The sequence below is a fragment of the Platalea leucorodia genome (assembly GCF_965183815.1).
Source record: "Platalea leucorodia genome assembly, chromosome: 2".
Classification (NCBI taxonomy): Eukaryota; Metazoa; Chordata; class Aves; order Pelecaniformes; family Threskiornithidae; genus Platalea; species Platalea leucorodia.
In genome coordinates this window covers 115,126,393-115,152,069 of record NC_138824.1, presented here as the reverse complement: position 1 = coordinate 115,152,069, position 25,677 = coordinate 115,126,393, and the positions used below count along the sequence as shown (strand labels likewise).

Genomic DNA, 25,677 nt, shown 5'->3' with positions numbered 1-25,677 from the left:
CCAAGGGAGCTGTAATGAAGAAAAACTGGAGCAACATAATGGCAAATCATTTCTGATAAAAAGGATGCATGTGCTTTAAATCAAAGTAATTTAAATCAGCAAGCCAGAAATCTGCATTTAAATAAATTATTTTAATCTTGGTTTGCATTTGCACTTTATTTTTTTTCTTGAAGAAAATCAGGTTTTTGTTGGTGTGTAACCCTCTCACTGTGATTATTACAGCTAAATATAACCCCTTACACTATACCCAGGTTCGTTTCATTTTGCAGGAGGGCGTGCAATATCTGTACAAATCTACATCACTTAGCACACGTTTACTCCCTTGGACTCTTATTTACTAAGTGGTCGTTTTTTCTGCTGAGGATTTGCTTCAGACTGGTTTGGCCCTCCTGTTCCTGAGGGCTCTCCCCTTCCAGGCCTTAGAGCAAGGACAGCCCGCGCCTCTCCCCGGCCCCGTCTGGAGCTGGGGCGAGCGGGGGAGCAGGAGGAAGGGGCTGGTGGTGGGTGCCATGGGCAAGCGGTGGGTGCCATGGGCGAGCAGTGGGTGCCATGGGCGAGCGGTGGGTGCCGTGGGCGAGCGGTGGGTGCCATGGGCAAGCGGTGGGTGCCATGGGCGAGCGGTGGGTGCCATGGATGAGCTAGTGGGTGTGATGGATGAGCTAGTGGGTGTGATGGGCGAGCGGTGGGTGCCATGGGCGAGCGGTGGGTGCCATGGGCAAGCGGTGGGTGCCATGGGCGAGCGGTGGGTGCCATGGATGAGCTAGTGGGTGTGATGGATGAGCTAGTGGGTGTGATGGGCGAGCGGTGGGTGCCATGGGCGAGCGGTGGGTGCCGTGGGCAAGCGGTGGGTGCCATGGGCGAGCGGTGGGTGCCATGGATGAGCTAGTGGGTGTGATGGGCGAGCGGTGGGTGCCATGGGCGAGCAGTGGGTGCCGTGGGCGAGCGGTGGGTGCCATGGGCGAGCGGTGGGTGCTGTGGGCAAGCAGTGGGTGCCATGGGCGAGTGGTGGGTGCCATGGGCAAGCGGTGGGTGCCATGGGCGAGCGGTGGGTGCCATGGATGAGCTAGTGGGTGTGATGGGCGAGCGGTGGGTGCCATGGGCGAGCGGTGGGTGCCGTGGGCGAGTGGTGGGTGCCATGGGCGAGTGGTGGGTGCCATGGGCGAGCAGTGGGTGCCGTGGGCGAGCGGTGGGTGCCATGGGCGAGCGGTGGGTGCCATGGATGAGCTAGTGGGTGCCATGGGCGAGCGGTGGGTGCCATGGGCGAGCAGTGGGTGCCGTGGGCGAGCGGTGGGTGCCATGGGCGAGCGGTGAGTGCCGTGGGTGAGCGGTGGGTGCCATGGGCGAGCAGTGGGTGCCGTGGGCGAGCGGTGGGTGCCATGGGCGAGCGGTGGGTGGCTCTTGGACGGGGAGGACACGGTGCTGGGAAGGCCAGCGCTCCCTCCGCCTCTCTGGCCAGGGCTGGTGGATGCTCCCTGGAGCCCGTTTGGTCCTGGTGCTGTGTCTGGCGGCTGCTCCCTGTCCGGGTGCTCGGCCGTGACGGCCAACATGTGCGGTTTAAGCGGTCTTTCTTGAATTTTCTTTATGTACCTGAACTTGATGGATTACATCCAGCTGGGCCTGAAATGACAGTGTGGTTTTGTTTTGTTTTTGTTTTTTTTTTTTTTTAATTTCAAATGTAATTTTATGGGCTTATTCCCACAGTAGCATCAGCGGTTTCACCCAGTCGCATTTTAAACTCCAGCTTGAGACGCCCCGGCGGTGCCGCACTGCCCACAGCCCCCGCTCGACGCCCGCCGGCGGGGCGCAGGCCCTCATCTGCCCCCTCCGCCCGGTTCCCTCCCGGCCCCTCGCCGGGGGCGCCTCCCAGCCGGCTCCCAGGGGCGAAGGCGGCACCCGGGGCCGGGGCCGGGGCCGGGGCCGGGGCGGCGGGGGGCGGCCGGCGGGCGCTGCAGCGTACGCACGCCCCGCGGGAAGCCGTGGGCGGGCGTGAGGCGACTTATGAGGCCGCGCTCCCGCCCGCCGCCCGGCCTTGCCCCGCGCCCCGGCGGGGAGTCAGCGTCTCAGCGGCAGGAGCCGGGCGCCTATGGCCCGGCGCTGAGCCCCCGCCCCAGGGGAAGCCGCAGGTACCCGGGGCACCGGGGGGAAGCGGGCCGGCGCTGCGCTCGTGGGTTCTTTGGGGCGGCGGCGGGCAGGAAGGAGCGGGGCGCGGCGGCGGGCGCCGCGGCTGCTGGGGCGCCGCGGCTGCTGGGGCGCCGCTCCCCTGACCCTGTCCCCCTCTCCTCCCCGCCCAGGAGCTACAGGACGATGGCGTGCCTGCCCGCCGCCCCGCCGGCGCTGGCCTTCAGGAGGTGGCTGGGGCTCGGGCTCCTGGTGCTGCTCTGCCTTAGCTTAGGTAAGCGGGAGCGGCCGGCGTGGGGCGGGGGGGCGAGCGGGGCCCCGGCGGGCGGCAGGGCCCGCCTGACGGCCTCCGAGGGACGGCGGCCCCCGGGCTCTCCTCCGGGTGCCTGCTGCCAGGGCTGAGGCTGGGCAGGCTCTGGGGGTGGCTGGCTTGCTGGCCACGGCGCCAAGGACCCGCGAGCTCTCGGCTCCCCAGGCTGGTCACGGCGGCGAAGGTGGTCACCCACCCCAGCCGGGGCGAGCAAGGAGGGCGTTTTCGGGGGGCTGACGCCCACAGCAGGCAAGCGGCGTGGCCCTTGGGCTTCGGTGGCAGGGCAGTTTCTGCAGTTTTTCGGATGGCTAAAAGCGAGCGCGCAGGGCGGTGGGTTGGAGGGCGCAGCCAGTGCTTTCTCCGACACCACAAGTCCCCATCGGAGGACTGCAAGGGCTGTCCCCCCTCCTTCTCCGAGGACCTGCCGCACAGCTTGCTGAGGTCCACAGGTCCCCGCTGACCTCAGGAGGCTTGGGATGAGTCTTCCCGGCTGTGTGAAATGTTAACCTTGAAACCGCACAAAGCTCGCTTCTCAGCTGGGATTTGTTGTGGATGCAAAATAGGTTGTGCTTATTGGCAATTTTAGTGTTTCATTGCAGCTAACGATACTCTGGAGCAAACCTGGGCTGAACTGGGGCTTTGATTAAAAATCAAGTGATGCAAAATTAGGAGCTTTTCATGCTGATGTTGTGAAACTGGGAGATATTTGATGCTGAGTTTCATTTTGAGTTTCAGTCTCAGAATCTTAAAACAAAACTTGGAGAATTTAACAGGGATTGAATCACAGAGCTCACTTGTGAAGAAAGCAACCACCTCAAACATCACTTGTGAGATCTCTGCTCTCCTGTCTTCCCCTGCACTCCTTCCCCTACCTCTGCGCTTGTGAAGCACGTGTCAAGCACAGATGTATTTTGCCTCTACCGCAATGGGCAAACAATCCGTCATGTGCAGAACTGTTTTTCCTTCCATACTGTAAGAGCTTGTGGTACGTTATTAATGTAATTATGAGCATGTGGTAATTAACCAGTCATGTAGTTTCCCTAAAAAGGATGCTGATTGCAAGACCAAAGACTGGCAATACGTGGATATAAAGCCTGATGCGTGCTAATAGCCAGTACTAGAAATACGAGTTTGATAACAGAAAACTAGGTGTTCCTGTAGTTGTACTTTTTTTGATATGGCTTACCAAGGGAACGATAGTTTATCCTGCTTTCCATCTCTCCGTATTTCTTTAGATCCCTGCTCGTAACTTTCACATCCCCTGCAAAATTTGACAGGGAGGCAGAGCTGGCAGAGATGCGGTATCCTTGCCCACTGCACAGAAGCCCCTGGCTAGTTGCGGGCAGCACCCAAACAGCCGGAGCTCGCCCTGCCCCTCCTTGTGCCCCACCGGCGGAAAGGGCAGGAGGCAGCTGTGAGGGGGCTGTAAGGAGCGTGGCGGCACCGAGGGCTTGGGAATGGGCTGGGAGGCGTGGGGAGAAGTGCCTGGGCTGGGAAACACAAGGCACAAATCCATACGCCAGCAGGGTTTGGTCATCCTTTGGCTGAGAAGATTTACTTCTCCAAATCTGGTCGATTACAAAATTCTGGGGTTTAATTCTGCAAGAGGCAGAGTGGAAAAAAGGCTTTTTTAAAAGCATTATATCAGCTTTTGGGGCATAGTTGTTAGATGCTTCCCACACACTGAGTCTGTGGAAGTCCTGGTGCCTCGGGAGCGGGTTGCTTGGCAGGCTGACAAGGACAGCACATCTGATGCGCTTTCTTTCTCCCTCTGTATGCGTGCGTACACACCCTGCCACCTTTCTCTCCAAAAAGAGGTATTCCTGTGTTAGCAACCCTTGAAAATACATGCTACACTACCCACAAACGAGTGATTTTAAAAGCTTTAGCGGCACTTGTAGGTGATGCCTTCCCTAGGTCACCCACAGGGACTACAAGGACCAACTTCTGACCTTGTCGTGGCAAAATGGTGAAGCCCAGAAAGGGAGTCTGCCACGGCCCTGCCAGTGACTTCCCACGTGTTGTTAAGCGAGTCACCAAGGTCAGCGTTTACAGAACTGGCCCCATGTGGGACTGATCATGACCATATCAAGGCACAGTCCAAGCTGGCACCCAGAGCCTGTGGCTGCATCTTGCATCTTTGGGCTTAGCCCAGGTGTTCTGGTGCTTGCACACCTCCGTGCTGTAGCACTCCAAAAGGTCACGTAGCATGCTAGGATGAAAGCAGGTGCTCTCTGTACGCCCTACTTGAGTGAAATAGTAATATAGGAAATGCCAGGCTGAATTTTTCCATCGTAGCAGAAGGCGGCTTTAAGAGGGTCTTAATTAAAAAGGATGATTTGAAGGTTGTAGTTCATAGGAAATGGTGTATGCCCAAGCTACGCAGATACGTTTGTTTCCCCTTGAATTGAATTTTGCTACTCTGGGGTTCACCTGAGGTGACCCACTGAAATGCCAGTGTAATTTAGAGCTGCTGCTGAGATGTCATCTGCTGCTGGAGGCACTGATGTGCAGGAACACCATGCTGTCTCAGCACAGTGGAAAAGTGGCAGAACAGCCTTGATTACAGCGCAAACTTATTTACGGTCTGAATGCATTGCTGGTATCCCCATGGGCTTGGTTTTTTCCTGCCATTGCACCTTCACACCTACCGATGAGCATCAGGATGTTCTCAGTCCCAGTTTGTTGTATTAGGAAAATGTTGCTAGAAGTCACCCAGTACGACCTTTCCCTGCCCTGTGTGCATGCGTGGCATAGCCACTGATTGCAGGGCCCCAGCGAGCCCGGGTTTTGTCCATGGAGTATTCCTTTTAGGCTTCCCTGGAGTCTCTTCATCCGACTGGGGACTGTCTAGTTCCTGGTTTCTTCCCAGTGGTGACTTTTTTGGGAAGTTTTGAGGAAAATCCCTACAGCTTTTCTGAGTTATTGGAGAGTGGGGAGGGGGGGAATAGCCACTTCCCTCGCGTTGCCAGCGAGCGCTGGCTCACAAGTAACTCACTCTGGGAATCCCCTCTCACATGTTACTGCCAACAAAGAGCTCGGAGTGGAGCTGGGTTTCAGAAAGGCACAAAAAGGGTTGAGAACGGGAAAGATTCCCTGTTTCGTGGCCACCCCCAAATACTGAAGTGCTTAGCAATGAGCTTTAGGTGCTTGGCGGCTAATTTCCGTGCCAGCTCCAGTATGAGTTGTGCCTAGGGCAGATTTCAGGGTGGAGATGGCAGAAATTTTTCTTTACGTACCAGATTTGCCCATTTGATCACTGGATGCAAATTGAGTTTCTGTCTTATTGCTCTTGCTGCCTTCAGCTGGTTTTTTGATTTCTTTTTTCGGATGAGTTTCTGTCTCCTCCTGTTCCAGACATGCAGAAAAGAAATGTCTTTGGTTCAAAACCAAGAGCAGCAGAACTAAGGAACTCCTTTTCTGTATGTCTGTCTATCCAGAGTGAAACCTGCTCTAACAACTTGTCTGGAGAAACAGAAACCCAACTAAAGGCTCCTGCTTTTGCTTATAGACTATTTTACTATTTCTGTTGTGTTTTTTGGTTTTGTTTTGTTTTTTTTTTTTTAATGAAAGAATTCTTTAGAAAAAACACAGAAAATGAAACGCAGACAGGCTACATTCTTACACAGTCAAAATACAGTTATATGCCTGCATACTGAGTTCGTAAAGCTACTGGTCGAACGTTCACCCACGTTGTTTCCTTTTTCCAGTTAGATCAGAATGAACCCAGGTAATTCTGGTGAGCTCACATTAGTCTGAGGGCAACAGCTTTTTTGCATTTCTTGGATCACTGAGACATTTGTAACCTTTCTGCAATGTGAATGTCAGATATTCCTGCATTTAAACATGCAAAGTTTGGGGCTGAAGTTTTTACGCACTGCGTTAGGTTGCCAGCAGAAGTTGCCACCCTGTATGCCCTCACGCCTTTCCTGCTCGTCACTGCCTCAATTCTGAGTTAGAAGCATGGTTTAACAGGCATCATTGATATAAATGAAGGCTGCCACTGATGGAGTTATCCCCCTGCCCTGCTTGTGATGAGTTATTTTTTTGTGGGGGTCAGCCCGCTCTCTTCAGTGCCAGTTTGCTTTTACACCCGACGCTGTGTACCCCAGAGGGGGATGCAGACAGGCAGCACAGCTGAGGGGACCAAACAGGCCGTTGTCACTGAAAGGTGCAATCCTGCTCCTCTCTCCTCTGCTTCTGGCTATGCTATCCTCCTTGGATGATCTAATTCACCTTCCAGCTTACCAGAAAGTTTCTTTTTTTTTTTTTTTCTTCCCCTTGTTTGACACCAGTGTGGCGTATTGAACCTGCCTCTGGAAAGCCCTGCAAGGAAAGCAGCGGGAGCACGTGAGGTTGGAAGGGAAAGGGGAGCCAGATCCCCTCTGCTCGTGTGGGGAAGGCACAAGATCGGTGCCAGTTTGTCATCTGGCTGCGCCCCGAGGTCGTGCCAGGCTGGAGGAGAATTTCCATGTTCAGAGAAACTCTCCTTCCTTTTTAACATGTGTTCCCTACTATAAGCCCTGCGTGCATGTAGGTGTGGCGTTTTTCATGAGGTGGCAAGGCAAATGTGCTGAAGGCAGTGAAGTCTGTTTGCATGGCAAAAGGAGGTCGGTTTTGTTTTTAAACAGATGAACTTTATGTTTAATTGTAGCTTTTCTGTCCCCTTGGAGGGACATCACCATCGGGAGTCTCAGGAGGTCATTTGAGAATATGTAAATCTTTCCCAACACGGAAATGCCACAGGCTTTGCTTCTGCTTTTTCACTGTTATGCTTTTAAAATATCATTGGTCCCAGGGGACTCCCTGGCTGAAAATAAAAGTGCTGACTGCTGGCTAATGGTGGCACATCTAGCCATACAGCGCTCAAAAGAGATTCACCTTTTGGCAAGCCCAGAATGCCACCGTATCGTATAAAAAGTTGTTAGAAAAGAGCATCGAGGCAAGTCTCTCTGTGCACTGCTGCTCTCCCCGTAGCAAATACCCCTCCGGTGTTGTTTTAAATGCCTGGCAGACAAGGATTTCATCCCTGTGCCGGGGGAAGTGCTTTGGTCTGAGCAGACCTCGCCATCAGATGGTGCTTCCTACCAGCCGAGAGAGCCCCCTCCCTGTGCCGCTCTGCCCCGCGGTGCTCCCAGCCGGTGCCTCGGGCGGCCCCTGCCCACCTCTCTCATTTCGCTCCCTCCGTGGCTTTTGTAGCTTTCGGACACCTCTGGGCTGCTTTGGTCTTGTTTTCGTAGTCATCCTGAAGTTAATTACCATTCGCCATGCTGCACTCTTATATAGGGCTGCTTAATCTCTCCTCCAGCTGCGGGGTTATTGTCAAGGCTGTTGCCTTCAGAGCATTTGTGAGTTAGTGCCCAAGCAGGGACCAGGCTTTTGTAACAAGATGAGGGCTGGCAGGTCTGTAGCATTGTTAGCTGCACTGGTGAATATTGCTATGACTGTGGACAAGTACTTTAGAAGCAAAAAAGAAAAAAAAAAAAATTGTAATTTTCCTAATTTTGAGTGGGTTTATGTGAGAGGCATCATACTTGATTTTCCTGGTTACTGGGCACTTTCGCCTTCTATTAGTTTCAAGAGTGGGCTGGCTACTTGGGGAGCACAAAAGGCAGTGAGATTTAGCAAGCACGGAAGAAAACTGGGGCCTTAAGCAGTGGGGAGGACCTCAACTTCAACATCTGTGCTCCGAGGACAGCAGTATGCATGGCAGTGGTACTGGAGGAATTAGGAAAATTATCTGAGAACATCTTCAGCTGCGAGATAAATATAGAGGAAGTGTGAAGTGATCCAGTCAGCGAGGGACAGATTCTGCAGGGGAAAAAATTAACAAATTTATTTTCGTCTTTGTATGCGACAAATCTCCCCCAAAGGCCTGTCTTACACAACTGCCACATCTAGTTTCTGGCCCCAAACCGGGAAATTTTAAGAGTGCTGAGCCAGTTGCAGGAATTTGATCTCGAAAGGAGCTAAAACATGCAAATCGTCTGAGGACATCCAGATTTAGTGTCGCCCCTGCCCTTTTTCATTCTAGCGAGGTCACCCGCTCCACGTGCTGCGAATGGAGAAAAGGGGAAGGTTCAGAAAGACTCTTGCCTTCGCTCCTTTACCCAAGTCAAGGACGTCTCTCTGTCCCCATCGCTGGTGTCCCTGCCACTATGCAGCACGGGAGATAAGCAAGCCCTCCTTCCTTTCCTCCCTGAGCAACACCCATGTGGAGGGCTCCGCAGCAAAGGGGAAGATCTTAAGACACAATATAGTCCCCACCTCGCCCTCAAGTACTTTGGCGTCTCGTCTTCAGCTCCTTGCTTGGATCTGACCTCCTGGCTAGCGCCAGAAATTTGCTGACTGACTTGTGAAGTGTTGAGATCTTACTCATGTTATAAACAAAGCAGACTGGACATACCCAGGCGGTGGGCTTGCCCCAGCTGGGGCAGTGGTGACTCAGAAAGCAGTAGATCTTTATCTCAAGAAGTACAGAAACAGGAGCTGGGCACAGCAGGAGCAAGAGGGAGGGGTGCAGGCTGGCTGGAGCTGCCCCAGCGCTGCAGCAAGCCCCGTTACCAAAGTATTTCAGATTCCCTTTTGTATTCTCAGCTGCTAATTGCAGATCATGGAACTTTTTTGTGATTAATGGAGTTTCCTTCCCTTTGAAACCAGGTTTATGACACAGCCGTGACTCAGTAACGGTGCTTCCTTGGCACTTCCTTTCATTCCCCGTTGCCTTGCAGGCTTCCGTGGCAAAAAGGCTATCAGGGGGGCGTGAAATCTGCTTTCTGGTGAGCTGCAATTAAGACTGGAGAAAGCAGAGCGTTCATTCTGCAACCTGCAAAGGAAACCGTAGTCAGAGGGAGGGCTTCAGTGGGAGTAGTGTGTGTCTAAGAAACTGGGATCGCATCGGACACCAGCGTGTGTTGAGCGCGCCCTGTGAACCACTCTGAAATGAGTGTTACCTACAGTACATCGCTGCTTATCTAAGTATGCTCAGGGAGACAAATAACATTGATAATTTCATTCGTCATCAATAAGGCCTCAAGTTAACATGTTGCTGGAAAAAAAAAAATGGGATTGGTGCGCACCCCCAAATGTGGGCTGTCTTTCTGCCTATAGATGCAGGAAGGTGTCCCTGGTTTTCACAGCCGCTTCATGATTTCAAGGATTTCTTCACTAAAGGCTTTGCATGTGAAACAAAACAGCATTAAAATGGAACGAAGGCTGCTGAAGGAGTCAAGCACCAAAACACCATGGGGAAATTATAATCATTGCCAAATCATGCAGTATAGAGCTGAGTGAAGCAAGGTTACTGTTTTGTTTAGGAGGAATGTGGCAACGTGACGATGGGAAGCGCATAAAGCCACGTAAGGGGCGCCATGCCCTTGGTACACCTCTCCAAGCAGGGCACCCCAAGGTTACGGCACAGAAGCAAGCAGAGCTGAACTTTTAGAAAAACCTCTTTAAACTGTTTTCCTTCCTCAGGCCAGCCAAGACATCATCGTAAGCTAGGATTAATCCCGTCGTTTAATGACCACGGGCACGCTTGACTAGCGTGAGTGGGCACAGGGAAGCGAGACTGAGCAGAACCGCGGCCGAGTGAAGTGTGTCGCTATTTTTCTTTGGGACGCCTTCTCTTCTGCTCCTCTCTCTCACCGCATTTGGGATGAGTCAAGGGAACATGACCTCGCAAGAGGTCACTGTGTCATGAGCGAAGCAAGCTGGGTTTGCAGTGGCTTTGCTTTGCTTTGCTTTGCCAGAGCAGCCTGGAGCAGCTGAAGGGTAGCAGCGGGCCTGCGGTTTGTGACCGGAAGGTTGGGCTTGGGGTTGTGCAAGGGGAAAGGGCTGCTCCTCCTTTCTCTGCATGCTGAGACCTCTCTTTGCATGCCTCCGCTTGCCAAAGTGGAGTCTGGGTAGAAGAAGCCTGGGAGCCTTGCCAGGCACTCGTGCCCAGGTTAGTATGCAGTCACGGACTCCCTAAAGAGCATGGCCAGCAGGGCCTGCCAGCACCCGCTTTTCTCTGTTTCATCCCACCTTTCTCATTTCACGGGGTCTTTACAGCAAAACGCAAAGGAAGGCAATGATTTTATGTGCTGCTGAAATGTCATGATGTTTCCACGTAGAAGTTATCTGGGCATCTAATGGGGTCTTTTCTGTGATCAGTGTATTCACAGTGTCACAACACTGTTTTAGCTTAAATACGAAGCATTTCTTCATGTATTCCAGTGTAGCGCAGGATGTTTGCTGAATTTTAACTCTACGGAAAGCTTTGGGAGAATCTGATTCCTCAGTGGCAAAATCACCTGGGATAAAGAAAAGACCAAAGTCTTTTACAGACTCGGCTTTTCAAAATTTCTCAATTTTTCAACTGATTATCTGTCTTACTGAGAAATCCCCACAAAATACAGAGTTGTCCTCAAAGGATAAATCCTGCAAGTTTGGGGCAAATGTGCTATTCACAGAAAACGAGAGGCCTGAGCTGCAGAATTACTCGGGGACTGTCTGATGTGATTCCCGCACTGACCCCAGGGGACGGCTGCCAGGAGAAAGCTGCAGCTCCATGAGACATGTTTTCCCCAGCTGGCCCAGCTTGGTTACCAGAAGTGCCCTTGCCTTGCTACGACATGGTGTGCACCGACTCCCGGAGCTGAGTGAAGTCCCTTTTTCCAGCCCATGCCCAGGCAGAGGGCAAGAAGAGTGTTGGTGCCCTGGCAGAGCGGGAATCCTGGGTGCGTGGTCCTAGGCAAAGTCAGTGATGCCAATAATTTAAGAGTACAGAGACCAACTGCTGTTGCAAAGATAAATAGGGGACCTTACGGGGAAAAAAGCAACACAAGGCTGTTTCGACCCTCCTGGTTTTGGAGGGCGACCAACAATATGCCTCAGAGCTTTTTGCAGAACTGTCAGTTGAAAAAATGTGCAGATCCACTGTCTTACCTGCTGCTTACACGGGGGGGGGGGGCAAAGGACTCCAGGCCAACCAAGAAGGACCTTTCTCTTCACGTGCATTGCTTTGTGGGTTGTGTGCGAAGCAAGGTAACACAAGGTAAGATCAAAAAAAGGCAAAGCAGTTCAGCAATGGGGAAAGGAGGGGAAAGAGAATGGCTTTGCGGTTTCTGTTCACTGGGAATTATCTGAAGGTTTCCAACAGTTCAGCGCTGCTTCTCTAAAGCATGGCGTGGTCTTTTACTGCCTTTTACAGTCAAATGTCTCTGCAGGACTTCTGTCCCGGAGGCAATCTGCTCCTCACATACTGCCTGACTGTATGCGTGGCCGGGATAACCAAGCTCTCTGTGGCCGGGGAATTTCTGAAACACAACTTGGGCAAGGAGTGAAGGAAATAGGGATACAGGCTCAACAGCTCTCCTGCTTGCTGACTCTTGGAGCAAACAAGAAAGGACAGGCTTCTTCTACACTTACCTTTCTGTTCTCGTTAGCCCTGCCATGCGGGTCATCTGCGGCACACGCGTAGTTTGAATGAAACATGTTTTTCTGCCTGGGGAACACAAAGTCAGCCCTTTCATCGGTTCAGCATTGCCACACACCGCGGGCTTCCAGCGATGGAGCAACGTGTGTGCACAGCAAGGGAGTGGGGGGGCTTCAGGGGACGTGGGAAGAGGAGGGATCTTTTTTTCTAGAAAAGTCATGAAAAATTATTTCCACGGTGGATACCTCCCCCACAGCCTGGTTACAGAGAGCACTCAGCACAGAAATGGGACAGAATTGAATTTTCATTTTTGCTTTGCAGTTCACCTTTAAAGTGAAAGGGGACTTTTGTGGGGCTGAATGACTCTTCGTGGACTTTGGTTCCTTCAGGCTTGCAGCATTCAGGTTGCAGTTTCAAGGGTGCAGAGCCTTTTAAGGACAGATGTGACATCAGCAGGAGTTTCCAGCCCCTGCACATGTACTGCCGAGGAGGTTTTTGTTCTCCTTTTGGTTGCAAAGGAGACTCTTAGGGGCAAGGCGTGGAGAACCTCATGCAACTCATGATGTGATGTCACCCTGACATTTACTGTACGCCTACTCTTCCCCTATTGCTGCAAAAGAAAATAGAAAATTGACTTTATTGGGCTCCACAATCCCAAAGTTTGACTGGCTGCTCTTGTGAATCTCTCCAGCAATAGTAAGAGCTGAACTGTGAGAACGAGCGAAGATGAGGGCGAGAGGAAAAAACGCGCGCGTGCGCACACACGCACACACACAAATGCACACAGGCACGCAGGAGGAGGAACTTCAAGAATCACAGCCTAAAGTGGGATGCTTCTAAGGTGAACAGAAGGAAATGCTTTTTCACACAGCATGTAATCAAACCGTGTAACTCATCATCACAGGATGCTGTAGAAGCCAAAAATATACATGCATTCCTGAAGGGGAAAGATCTCTTTGTGAAGGGTAGGTCTAGCAGTAGGGATTAAACTGCCAGTGTCAAGAAATCCCTAAATTCGTGACTGCCACAGGTTGTCAGGGCATGGCAGTTTTTATCCCGCGCAGTGTGGAAGAACTGTTTTTTCTACCGTTCTGCTACCAGTTGCTGGCTGACACAGGTCAGCGGGCTGAGTGGGCTCCTGGTCTGCCCTGGTCTGGCTGCTCGTAGTCTGCAGTGCATTATAAGGGGAAGTACAGGTAGTGGCGGGGGAGAGAATTGTGTCTTGAGTCTTTCCCTTTGGAAGACCAATGAAGTGGTTGGGTGGAGGGAAACCAGTTAAATGAGAAGTTGATCGTTTAATTACATATTCTACTTAATTGGTATTAAAGCATTCCATAATGTTGCCAGGACCTCCCCAGTATTTTTTACTGTGTTTCCTATGGATTTAATGTAAAACGTGTGGGTGGGACAGGGGTAGGTGTGTCCCAGGGGAAGGGGGTGAAAACTTATTTCACGTTCTGTCCCAAGCTCTCTGCCTGGGCTAAACTTCCTCAAGCAGCCCCAATGCTGCCCCAAGATCAGGCTGAGCATCTGCTGGTCTCCCTCCAGCACCGGTGGCTGGAGGACTGCAAGGCACGTCATCAGGGTGCACAGGTCAGCGTGCTGCAGGGGCCTCGCTGCCGGCTGTGTGACAGCGTCCTAAGGGTCTGTGAGTCACCTCTAAGCAAATAAGACCTGGTGGGCAACAAGCTTGTGGCTGTTTTGGACACTTCAGCTGAATCTGAATGTCACAGCACGCCGGTCACACCCTGAGCGCTGCACACTGTGCCAGTGAACGGCGTGGCTGTGGGTAGGCATTAGCAGTGACAATAACATGTGAGCCAGCATCAGCCAGGTTTTGCTGGGGGTGGGTGGCAGTTCTTAGGCTCAGCTTTGTCAAGTGTTCAGGTCATGCTTCAGGCTGAGGCTTTGCACATGGGCTCTCAGTTCCATCGATGGCTGATGCTGCACTCTCCCCATACACTGCCTGGTCAGGACTTTCCTGCTTTCTCAGCCGTGTTTATTGAGATCTGTTCTGCAGGGAAGGAAGAGGGAATTTGAATCTTCTCTGTCCTAAGGCTGGCTATTTCCTTGTTTTTCTGCTCTCAGTCAATGGAGTGCAACAGATTGGTATCCCCCTTCCGCTACGGGAGATGAGCGCTAAGGTAGCGAGGCTGAGGCAAGCAGGGCAAACGTAAAGCAACCCGACCTTCTGGACTAACAAAGGAGGGCGCGCAGGGATAAGCATCATCCTCAAGGCTGCACGAGCCCAGGCGAAAGCCCAGCCACCTGCCCTGGCCTTGCTGCAGCACAGGACCGTGTGTCAGTCCTGGGCGACTCTTCCAGCAACAGCTTCCTTGCTAGGCTGCTCCCTCCTGTGCCAGGTCCTGGCCCCTGTGAGCACCTACCCACTGGAAGGAGGAAGGGGAGTGGGAAGGCAGGGCTGATCATGGGAGCGGCGTGCTTAGCAGTCGCAGTGTGAAGCAGGGGGATTACTGCTAACCTGGTCAAAGTTGTACTGAATTTCCCCCTTGCAAGGGCCTCAGCTTGTTATTGTAGGCGCATGCCTGTATACTAGGTATGGCACCAATGAGGTTGCTGGGCAGGAGTTGAGGAATGCATGTGCTGGTTCGCAAGTAATCCCAAGCGAGGCCAATGGGCCTTTGCAAATATACATTTGTTTTAGCTAGACTAGGCAAAATCGTTCATTTGCTAATACTAGGAGGCTGAGGACAGCGTGGCTGTAACCTTTGTTTATCATTGCAGGGCTGCTTCTAGCTACTGGGATCTTGAAAGGTTTGGGTTTTATTCTTTAAAAAAACCCTTCCAAAAAAAGCCCAAACCCCCAAACTAATAGTCCAGTGTGGCCCTGTTTGGCATGCAGGAAACCCACTGGAGGGTGACACAGACTTTCCAGACCCTGAGCTCTGAACAGGGAGAGCGGAGGAGATAGCAGTTTGGGCATGTATGTTTTTATCCCTTTACATGAATAATGGCAATTCTTTACTCTGAGGTGTGGTTTTTTCAAGGGGCCAGCAAAATTTCTGTTCAGGCAGGTAACTCTCCTGCCTTTGCCTTCAGTAATCCATGCAGAAATCATTGTGTGCCCACTCGCTCGGGATCCTAAGTAGGACTGGAACATCACGTAAAAGGCAATGCCAAGGCAGGCCTCCCCTCAGTGCAGAGCCGAAGCTGTAAACAGCTTTGTGGGTGATGAGGTACATTAGTGGGCACAGACAGAGCTGAAAGAGGTGAGCTCGACGCAGCAGGTCCTGGCACAAGTCTCACTGACTTTTGTTTGCCCCCCACCTACAGGCTACGCACTGGAGAAGAAAGTAGTCAAAAGCAAAGTGGGAGAAAAAGTCGGCCTGCTTTGTTGTCATGAAATTCCCAGCTCAGAAAGCCTACATAACTACCGGGTCTACTGGCAGAAGAACATCACAGAGGTTGTGCTTGCCTACGCGGAGGGGAACATGATCTCCAAGCACAAGCGGTACGAGAACCGGACAGAGATGGACACCAGGAACCTCACCCTGTGGATCTCCCCCGTGGAAATCCTGGACAATGGCTCTTACCAGTGTGTGGTTCAGCACCGCAGACGTTCGCAGAACTCAGTTGTGTGTGATGAGCATGTCACCCTCTTCGTTACAGGTAGGTGGATTGCCTCCCGATACCTGAGGCTTTCTGGTGCCAGCCTCTGGGGGTAAGAAACACTCCTCCAAGCTTAGTGTCATAGTGTAGCAGATAGACTTTCATCAGGAAGCCTAAAAGAGTGGTGGAAGGTGCGTTAAGGCCCCTGTATTTCCATTCTAGCGTCCTCCCTCCTTACCTTTCCAAAGCTGCCCCAGGTACAGAAGATCCACCTTTCCCACCACCAGCCCACCATCCTCCCCTTGATGCCTCGCTCCTGGGCAAGGACCCTCCCTGGGCACCTCCCCAGCAGCACTGCTGCTGGGTGCCCTGGGCCGCCTCTGCCCCCTGCTGTCTTTTGGGCAAAGCACGGACCAAGCCCTTGGTGCGCGGGAAGCGTCCAAGCCAAAAGAGGAATGGGGTGGGTGGCATTCCTCCTCTGTGGCCACAGCAGCATCCCAGCCCTGCATCCAACCCCTTGGGAGCCCAGGCTCTCCGGGGGGATGGCCAGCTTGCCGGCGACACTGCAGCTCCACAACCTACAGCTGAACTCAGCTGGAGATCTGAGGCTTTTTACCTTAAAGAAACAACCCGAGTTCCTTTGCTCAAAACGAATCTGAATCTTTTCTTGGAGGCTACAAAAAGTTCCGTTGACATTATTTTCCATTTCCACCACTGTTTTTGTGGCGGTTGGTTTCAACCAAAGGCAGAGATACTGGTGACATATATAAATATATACATACATTTGAATACCTTTAGCAGCAGAGAGTTCCAGGAATCTTCCAGACAAGCCAGCTGAATGAGCATTCCCCATCTGGAATGAGATTTGTCAGCAAAATAAACAAGCTCCTGAGGTCTGGCCATTGCCTGCCTGTCTGAGGGCATGGTGGGCATATGTGCAAGGAGGCAAATTTAGTGATCTTTCTGGGAACCAATATGAAAAAAGGGAAGTGCGCTGCCAGCACCCTCTCTAGCTGTGAGGGCTGAGGAGTTAACTGCACAAAAACCGTGAAACAACAGATCTCTTTTCCTCTCCGCAAATATTCCAGTGTCTTTCCGTCCAGAAATCCCTTTGCTGTCTTAACAGGCCAGTTGTAATAATTGTGGTAGACTTCTGCTCCCTTTGGAAAAGTGGGATCTGTTATTGCGGGGATCAGGAAAGGGAAAGCTCCCCTTGCCCCTGCTGGAATCAGGCTACCCTGCGAGAGGCAGAAAGGTGTTACTCCCTAGTGACTGATCAGAGAGCCTCGGTGAAGTCGGCTGGGATGTCTGAAGGGACTTTCCAGACTGGATGTCAGTGCCGTGTTGCTCAACAGATAGTGGGCCTGGAAGGAGATCTCCTTGTCTGCCACTGGCTGGCTGTGCAATGTTGAGCAAGTTTCTTTCACTAGTTAGTCGGTAGCCTAGACCGTGGGCTCGTGGTCAGCATAAGCTGTGGAAGATGCGCTATGACCGCAAGGCTGTCTGCCTTATCGCAGCAGGCCTGTGGTCAAACGGTGAGGCAGGCAGGCAGCCATCGCAGAAGGGGTCGTTTTGCAGTGAGCTGAGCAACCTGCTGCAGCTCTCTGCCTGGCCTTGCCATGGCTGGGGCGAGCGCCTGAGGGGGTGTGCGGCTACGGGCCTACAGCTGGCAGGGGTGGGAGGGAGAATTCGGTCCCTTTGGCAGCGGTGGCGTTGGTGTGACTTATGCCCACCAGGAAGCCACATGCTGAGTTTCTCTTTCTGACTGGTTCCTCTCTTGCTAAAGATGTGGTCCCACAGAGATTTTTGCAGTGGGAGAGTTGCCTTAAATAGTTCCTTTGCCACCCCATGCCTCCTCCTCCTCACCCTGGGTCATTTATTGCAACTCGTGGGCATCCTCAGTTGTACCAACACAACTGTTTACAGTAACACCACGAACCACAGTAGCAAAGGGAAGCAGGCTAAAAGACACCACCTTTCTTCTCCTTCTTCACTCATATTAGTCCTCTCATCCATTTCACCATGCAGCCTCACAAACGCTTACAGCAATACATCTGACTGGGTGGGAAGGCATGGAACAAGCTCTGTGGGTGGGAAACCTCTGAAAACTGTCTTTGGCAATGAGAAAAAAGTCCAGTGAGAATGTGGTCTGAGAGGACCTGTGTATTGCAATGTATTTTTGCAATGAGTAGTATGACTGGGTCTTGCTCTCAGCTGGGCCTTCTGGAGGGGCTCTCGTGCAGAAAATGTAATTCAGCTGCTTGCTGGCCATCCAGGCTGAGAGAGCAGCAGCTGCCTCGCCTCCTTCCCCAGCAGGGACGGGCTGCTGGGAAGGGACTAATGAGGGAGGGGAAAAGGAAATTGTCTACCATTGCCTGTAAGATGGATTTTTATTCAGTCCTGTATTTTTCCTACCTGTTTTATGATTCCTTCTGTTGTTCCACAAACTGCTGTATGTAAAGAGAAATGGCGGCATTGGAGAGGAGGGGTCACGAAGTCTGCATACTACCCAGGGAGGAAAAGAAGCAAAGGCCAAGGCCATATCCAGTCAAGGCTGTGGGGGGGGTGCTAAGGCAAAAGAAAGGCCAAACAGATTATGATAGAGGAAGAATGCCCTGTGGGGGAGTCTTTGCTTTGACTGTGGGTGATCGGGACTGCAGCCCTCGCTGTAATCTGACAGAATGGTAACTCAATCTTTCTTGCTTCAGCTGACTTCAGTAAGCCGAACATAACAGCAGAAGTATCCGCTCATTCTTGTGAATCAACTGAGATGGTGGTAAGCTGTTCTTCTCATGGAGGTTTCCCCAAACCCAAAATCTCTGGAGTCCTCAACAACATGTCCGTGGTGTGGAATACCAGCTGGGTGTCCGTGTCCAGCCTCAGCCTGTACAACGTCACTGGCAAACTGTGGCTCAACGTGACCAAAGATGTCAGCTTCACTTGCTCTGTTGAATACAATGGCTTTGTCAAGTCCACCAGTTTGCTTCTGAGTAGGTTTTATTAATAGTTTGTGTTACAAAACCATTTTGTTGAATCTGCTGAGTTGCCTCTCTGAGAAAGTGGTAGATTTTGTGTATCTGTTCAAGCAAGGATGACCCAATGGTCCTGCCTGTGAGCTGCACACCAAAATATTTCAAAGGCTGTAAGACAGCGGGGGTGGGAGAGGAGAGTTGTGACAGTGACTGACAAGCAGAGATGGCTCTGTCTTCCTGCTGCTCTTCCGTGAGTCACAGCTGGGCTGAGAGGGCAACTGGATCCCGGTGTGACCTGGTGGTGGCAGCCTTGGTGGCTCCCACGGGTTGGGGTTGCCACCATTCAGTGCCCCTCTGTACCAGCACGGTCTCGCTGCCAGTTGCGTGACACAGACCTGGTATTTGAATGGCGGGACTTGAGAAATGCGTGTGCCTTAAAAGCCACAGGTTGCACTTAAAAAGAATTTTGCCATTTAACAAGCATGTTTGTTCCTGCCTCAGTGACAGAAACTGTCAGCTGGGATCTAGACAAAATTCTGCTTTCATACACATATTTAATATAGGGTTAACTCATACAGAAAAAATTCCATCACTGTGCATGGCTTAAAAGTGATAACATAATAGATAAGTCTGTGCTTTGAAAAGCTTGAGGCACAAGTGGAAACAGCATGAGGGAAGGCAACATGCTACAATCCAGATATTTTGCAGTAGAAGGGGATTTGCAAGAAAATTCTTAAAGCCAAAAGGATTTTTTTTTTTTCATGTTGTTACCAAAAAGCTAGAGAAGCGCTGTTTTTCCTAGGGAATTTTACCTTATTCATCAAAGTACCTTATTCATCAATCTTACTAAAATCAAAGGGGCTCGTGAGGAGAGGTGCCATTCAGCTTCAGGACGAATGCCAGAAACTAGTGCTTTATGAATATTGGTTATTGCTGGATGTAGTGCATAATGTCCCTAGAGATGGTAATGGAAGAAGGTTATGAATATTGTACTACGTAGAAAAGGAAAGCAACAAAAAAAGTAATAATAGTAATACACTATTGTCACACAGATTCTCAGAGGAGGGTGCAATCAACAGTGACAACAGCAGTCACAAAACCCCCACTTTTTGATTTTTAAGATGTGGAACCACTCCCATTTTGGTATGACGGAAATGCTCCTCCAAACAAGTCTTTCATGAGCATGGAGTTCCAGACAGAATACAGCCTCTGGTAAACATAGGAGGGGAGGGGAAGATTGTACAGCGGCTCAGGCTAGTGTCTTAGAAGTTGAATGATGCTTAATTGTGCCAGATGCAGAGGATGAAAATCTGAAGACCTATGAATATGCACCAAGTCTGTCCCTCCTCTTGAATTAGAGTTGTCCTGTACGGTACGGGAATGGCCTGTTATCTACTCTAATGTCCAAGTGGCAGAATGGTCGTCTCCAGTGGTGAAAAGCCAAAGGCTCCAGATCCACTGAAACTGAACTCTGCCACAACACTCTTGTCCAGCTATGCCGAAAAAAGTCTATCCTAGTCTGTTTAATGCATCATTCTCCATCACCTGTAAATTCAGAGGCAAAAAAACTAGGCATAAATCTGGTGAAAACAGTAAGAAAAACTGCAGAGTACCTTTAAGAACGGTAGTTTTCTAGATAGGGACTCAGGCTTTTCCACGAAGCCTAACCAGTTTCTTTTAAAAACAGCTTATGTGTTTTTAAATATTGCTTGTCTCAGTCCTGTTGTGGACAAAGACCCAGCATTTCAGATTCTGTGGATGTGTTAAAAATTTCAGCACATAGCAAATGTGGGGGAATGGAAAAAATGTAGGTGCCAGGTTTATCTGTTTGTTTATTGAATAGGTAAATTTTCGGGCTGAATATTTGAGTTCGAATTTGGCCAGAACCACCAAAATTCACATACCTGCTTTTACATGAAAATGCCAATATGTTGTTGGGCCCTTTATTTATGTTCTATTTCTTCCGTTTCAGAAAAAAACGATGACTGTGTTGTCCCTACTGTGCCTCCATCTTATAATGTCATTACTGCTTCAAGTATCATCATCATCATCTTCATTTTGGCTATCACCCTAGCAGCAAGATACCTCCCAAGGCATGGTAAGTGTAGCTCCTTTTTCAAGAAACAGTCTCTTACTGCTTATGGAGTTTCTATGTAAAATACACATTTATAGAAACTATACTGACACACTAGGTATTTTTGTACCTTCTTCTCATTTCCTTTTTTTTTTTTTTCATGCAGCATCTACTGTCACAAAATCTAAGTCCAGCTCAGGACTTTCCTACATTTTGTGTGCAGGCAGCTCTAGGGTTCAGGTTTGAGAGTGAAGGGGTGATGGGGAGTTTTGACAGCAGATCAGAATATTTCCATAATCAGGGGTATACAGAATTGAAGAGATTCATAAAGGTCCATTTTTATGTATTAAGATGCTTGAAGATGCCAAGAATCTTGGTGATCAGGATAGATACATCTGAGCACTGATAGTTCCAAAATTGGATTGCTCTACACACCCTACTTAGACCACCCCTCAGAAAAGTCACAGAGCCAAAGTTACAAAAATACAGAATGCTAGGGCCACAGGAAGGACTTAAGCATAGCAATATGTCCCACTTTTAGGAGAAACCCGATCAGGAGAGATGGATCTGTCATCTGTGTGTCCAAGAATGGCACAGGTGAGGTGCCCTGTCCCACTCCATGAAGTCTTCAGTAACTCCAGACATGTCTCCAGGAGTTTTTCAATGGCAAAGGGCACCTCAAGCATCTCAGGACTAGCTGGCAGCTGAATAGATGGGTGGTTTTTTTTTTTGGTGGCTCAAAAAAAATCTCATCTGTTAGCTGTTGCTCCTAATCATGTCTAAGCTGACCTAGCCAGAAAGCCCCTGAAGATGTAGGTAGACATCTAATGGATTTATAAAGGCAGCTGGGCATCCAGACAGTGTTGAAAGTCAACAGCAGTAGATGTCCTATCCACACCCTGTTAGCAGCTTTGAAAAGCAGTCCTGGAGAAAGGCAGCAGGCCTCGCAACACGTTATAAATATCACCCAATCAAGTTCTGTCAGGTCACTGGGGAAGTCAAGTCTGGAGGCAAGAATCCCACACTGACAGCGCTCTGTGTTCAGCCCACTTAAACCAGAAGCCACCAGTCTGAGTGTCTTAGCTCATCATGGTCACAGTGGTATCCCCCGTTGGAAAGAGGTTATTTGCTAGGCAGCAGGGACTCAGTTCACTTAGGGACACTGGTAAGTTTGTCATGCTTTTGTCTTCTGCTGCCTCTATTTCAACTTCAGGCAAGTTCACTCCCAAGTCAGAGGTGTGGAGGTAGCATTACTCTTTTTCTTTTCTCCTCCTCACCAACAACATCCCTTCAAAAACTAATGTGACCACTGAGTCAGGCTGGGCTAATTTTCTTTTGGGTGTTTTATCACAAAGAAAGGAAGCTTCTGTAAGGCAGTGACTCTTAACTACACCTGTGCACCTCTTCATTTTCCACTCATGTGCCCCTATGACACCAGTGCTGGGTCTGCCCTGCTGCTCCCTGGGGCTATGTCAATGGGAAAGCAGCAAGCAGGTTGAAACCAAGAAAATCACAGCTGATCACAGCCTGTGCCATTAGCCGCATGGATAATAAAACTTCTAATTATAGGAGAAAATGAACTGGAATTGGAAGATTTGGATCGAAACGAATATAGGCTGGAAATTAAAAGTTTCCTTACCATTAAATTAGTAAGATTTTGGAGCATTCTGAGATAGCCTTTTATATAGAAACCAAATTGCTTTTAAAGTAGATGTAAAAAGCATACTAATGCGGTAGAATGTGATCACCTGCAACAGCATGGGACGTGGCTGCATAAACTGGAATTTCCCTTTCAGTCCCATTTTCCTAATATACACAGGGAATAGATTTGCCGAGTCAGGTGGTGCTATTTTGTACAGCTGCTTCCCAGACCAGGTATGTACTGTAAGAAACTGAAGCTAGAGCTTCAGTCCAACTTCCCAGTTTGTACAGTTGTCATGTTTCGGTGCTGCTGTGCATTGCCACCTGTCTGGGGAGGGAAATAGCTGTCCTAAGAGTGCTTCCTGCTGGTGTTGCTACAGCTCACCTTTCGGGAGCTATCGTGGGAGCTCAGAATAGGTCTGAGAGCACCTCTGTTGTTCTGGCATAGGGAAAGCTGAGTCAGGAGCTGCCTTGATGCTAAGAGTGGTTTCTGAGCTCAAAAAGCCATGCTTCAAAGAGCTGGAGTGTGGGAGGGAAGAATAGAAAGATAGAGCAAAACGGAAATATGAGTTCTCAGATGCATGATTGTGGTGGTGACCAAAACATGTAGATGCTTTGTTGAGGTTCACAACCCCCTACTTTGAGGAGCTCAAAGCCTATCTTTGCAGTAATTTAAGAATGGAAACTCTCCAGATTTTTCTTTTTTGGGCTTTTCAATTGATTTAACACAAAGCACCAAGATTAGACTGAGATTAGAGCTCACTTAAAGAATAGCTTAGGATCCATGTTGCAAAATTCGTGCAAGTACAATTTGCTGTAATAGTACAGAGAGATTCAACTTGAATTATTAAAACAAAAGTCACTGATAGATGCTGAGATGAGATAGTAAGGGGATCTGTTTAATCTGAACTCCGTTTAAAGCACTGAAAGAGTTGGCTGGCTGGTTCTAACACCGGTGTCCTTTCACTTGCTTGGTAAACTGCATTTAGCAACATGTAACTTTTACTGTTATTTCCCTTCTGACCTTGTCTTAGCATGTACCAACCTGTCTTTGTGCCAGGCTGAGGTCCTAGCCCTGTGCTAATGAGAATGGTTCTATCCATATGACACTCTATAGATAACGTTTATATATAAGAGAGCTTTCTATCAGATCAGACTATGGCTCTGGGCCAGCCCTGTTCAGATGTACTGCAGGGATGAGCCCTGCCAAGGAAACATAGAAGTAACTAGACCTAAAAGATTTTTTTCTTTAATTTCTTCTCTGCTTTCTTCCCACTGTCAGTTATACTTTACTTTGTTGAAGAAGACATTTGGGTTCAGCACTTTTATGTCTTCTGGAATTCTGAATACTAATGAGGGATCTTCTTTTTCAGTCTGTTCTCACTGTTGTAAGCCTCAGGATTCAGTGGAAGAGGGTGTGAAAGAATGTATGAAGCCACCCGTAAGCTCCAAAGTGACATCTGAAACATCATCTGTATGACCAGATTGCATTTGCAGGTAGTTTTCTTCACCATTCTTCTCTTGGCAAAATAGCTTCTCAAATACTATTAGATTCTCATGTGATGTTAGCTCACAAAACCACGTATGGCTTTTAATATGAGTGTGTGCTGTCCGTTAGGGTAAATAAAAGTGGTAGAGCCCTGCTGCCAACTCAGACACGTGGTGTTTCCCGGTCAGGTAACTAGAGGAATGACGCTCATGTTGCTTGTGGGGCATTGCTTTGTTTGGGTTATTTGAAATTTCTAGAAACGAATCTAGTGAAAAATGTTAGAGGACCAACTTTCCTGGGCTGCTAAGCTGCTTCCTGCATAGAATGGGGCCTGCATGGATGGCGTGCAAGTTTTTGTGGCATTCATTTCCTTAATTAACATAAATTTTTAGGGACTAAATGGGGATGGAGAGAGAGAGATGAAAGAAAAGGAACATTTGACAACTTTGACTGTTAGTGTCTCCTCTGAACCCGTGTAAGGAAGCTGGTTAATATCTGAGAGGTGGGTTTGTAGCATGGTCATCCATCCATCAGGGTCTGCAGTGACACCCCCTGCCACTGCCCTCGTGCTCATTTATGGGCCTTCCAGCTAAGAACGGGGCAGTCTTTTAGTTCCTGTCCCGTTGGACTCATTTGGGCGTAGCTCATCGCTACTACAGCTCCCACGTGTGGCTTCATCCCCTAGAGGTTATTTCTGGCTGACGCCCTGTGAGCCATGTTCCTGATCTGGTGCATAAACATGGGAACATCACTGATGGTAGAAATGAAGGATTGACCAAATGGTGGCGAGGGAGAGGGGAACAAGAGAACAACTCCAGCTTTCCCCGTAAGATTAGCGATGCCAGTCCACTTCTGAGATATCTCCATTCCCTTCAGCAGCTGGAGGAATGGAGGAGGAAAAGTTTCCCCTCTAAGACTTGCTCAGGAAACACTTGTATTTTAAAAACAGTCACTTTTGATAATGAGGTGCTGTGAAGGATGGGGTGGGGAAACGTCTGGGTTACCAAGGTTTTATGACTACAAAGCATCATATTCATTTGGGCTTGAAAGCTCAGCTGTGTTCAGGGCTGTGTCCTCCAGAAAGACATTTTTCAAGTCAAGAGACTTAAGGAAAGATTAGCAGCTAACTGTTCTTATTCACCTCATTATCCAGGTGACTGCATTTCCTGCTCTCGCCACAGCATGCTGAATTGCCAGGGTAATGCTGTAGAGTAACAGCTGTAGAGTCCTAGAAGTCATGAATTTGTCACGCTGTGCATTGCAGTAATCTGAAAGCTTAACGTTTTTGAGATGGAAAGGAGGGGAAACTATCATTCAGGCCACTCGTCTCATTTCCAAACTTGACCACCCACTCATGTTTTCCTCTGGGGAAGGCCCTGTCTGGAACAGATACTAGAGCCTTGGTTAGCATGAATTCTGGGGGGTTTTGTGATGGGAGTGGCGGGAGTTCACCTACTGAATAAATCCATTCTGCCACATTCCTCTTTTGTTATAAAAGTTTGCCAGGCTTTTTCTGTAAGTGGCTGGTGTTTCCCAACTCCGGTGCCTGGGAGGGGCTGCCTGTGGACAGGGATGGAAGCTGTGCTTCCTTCGTGGCTGACTGTCATCTCGTAACCATGTGGTGCACTGAGCCATGTCCTGTCGCTGCTTAAATAGGGTAGCGCATTCATTAGGCGTCCTCACTTCGCAGAGGGATAGCACCTCTGTACGGTCCAAAGCTGTTCACAGTAAGTGTTGAGCCGGTCTGTAGCTCACTGTAGTGCCTGTCTTGAGCTGTCTAGCTCTGAACAGCTCTCTCTTTACTGCAATAGGAGCCCTCTTGTGGAGGGCTATCGCAGCTGATCCCCGTTTGTCTCGGCTCTGCAACATTCTGGCTTACATTTAGGATTAAGAAGGAGGGGGGAAAAAAATCAGTAAAATCTTTTCTTTGTGTCTTTCAGGTTTCTTATCCTGTGTATTCCGCACTGCAGTCCCCACCGTTCGTTGTACAGCAATGCTTATTGCGTTGATCCTTTGGCTCTCCGAAAGGGGATGACAGCAGTAGAAAACTGCTCAAGAAGACTGACAACGTAAGCTTGTGTGAAT

At 49.8% G+C, this 25,677-nt stretch overlaps 1 protein-coding gene across 1 annotated transcript; it reads left to right on the top strand.

Annotated features, from left to right (window-relative positions):
- The first annotated feature begins 2,030 nt into the window (after positions 1-2,030).
- Positions 2,031-25,664, top strand: CD80 (CD80 molecule). Its single transcript, XM_082304426.1, has 7 exons — positions 2,031-2,123; positions 2,292-2,392; positions 15,141-15,476; positions 18,125-18,406; positions 20,361-20,486; positions 23,477-23,600; positions 25,533-25,664. Exons 2-6 carry the CDS (start codon positions 2,305-2,307, stop codon positions 23,581-23,583), a joined length of 939 nt encoding a protein of 312 aa, XP_082160552.1. The 5' UTR covers positions 2,031-2,123; positions 2,292-2,304; the 3' UTR covers positions 23,584-23,600; positions 25,533-25,664.
- The last annotated feature ends 13 nt before the right edge of the window (positions 25,665-25,677 follow it).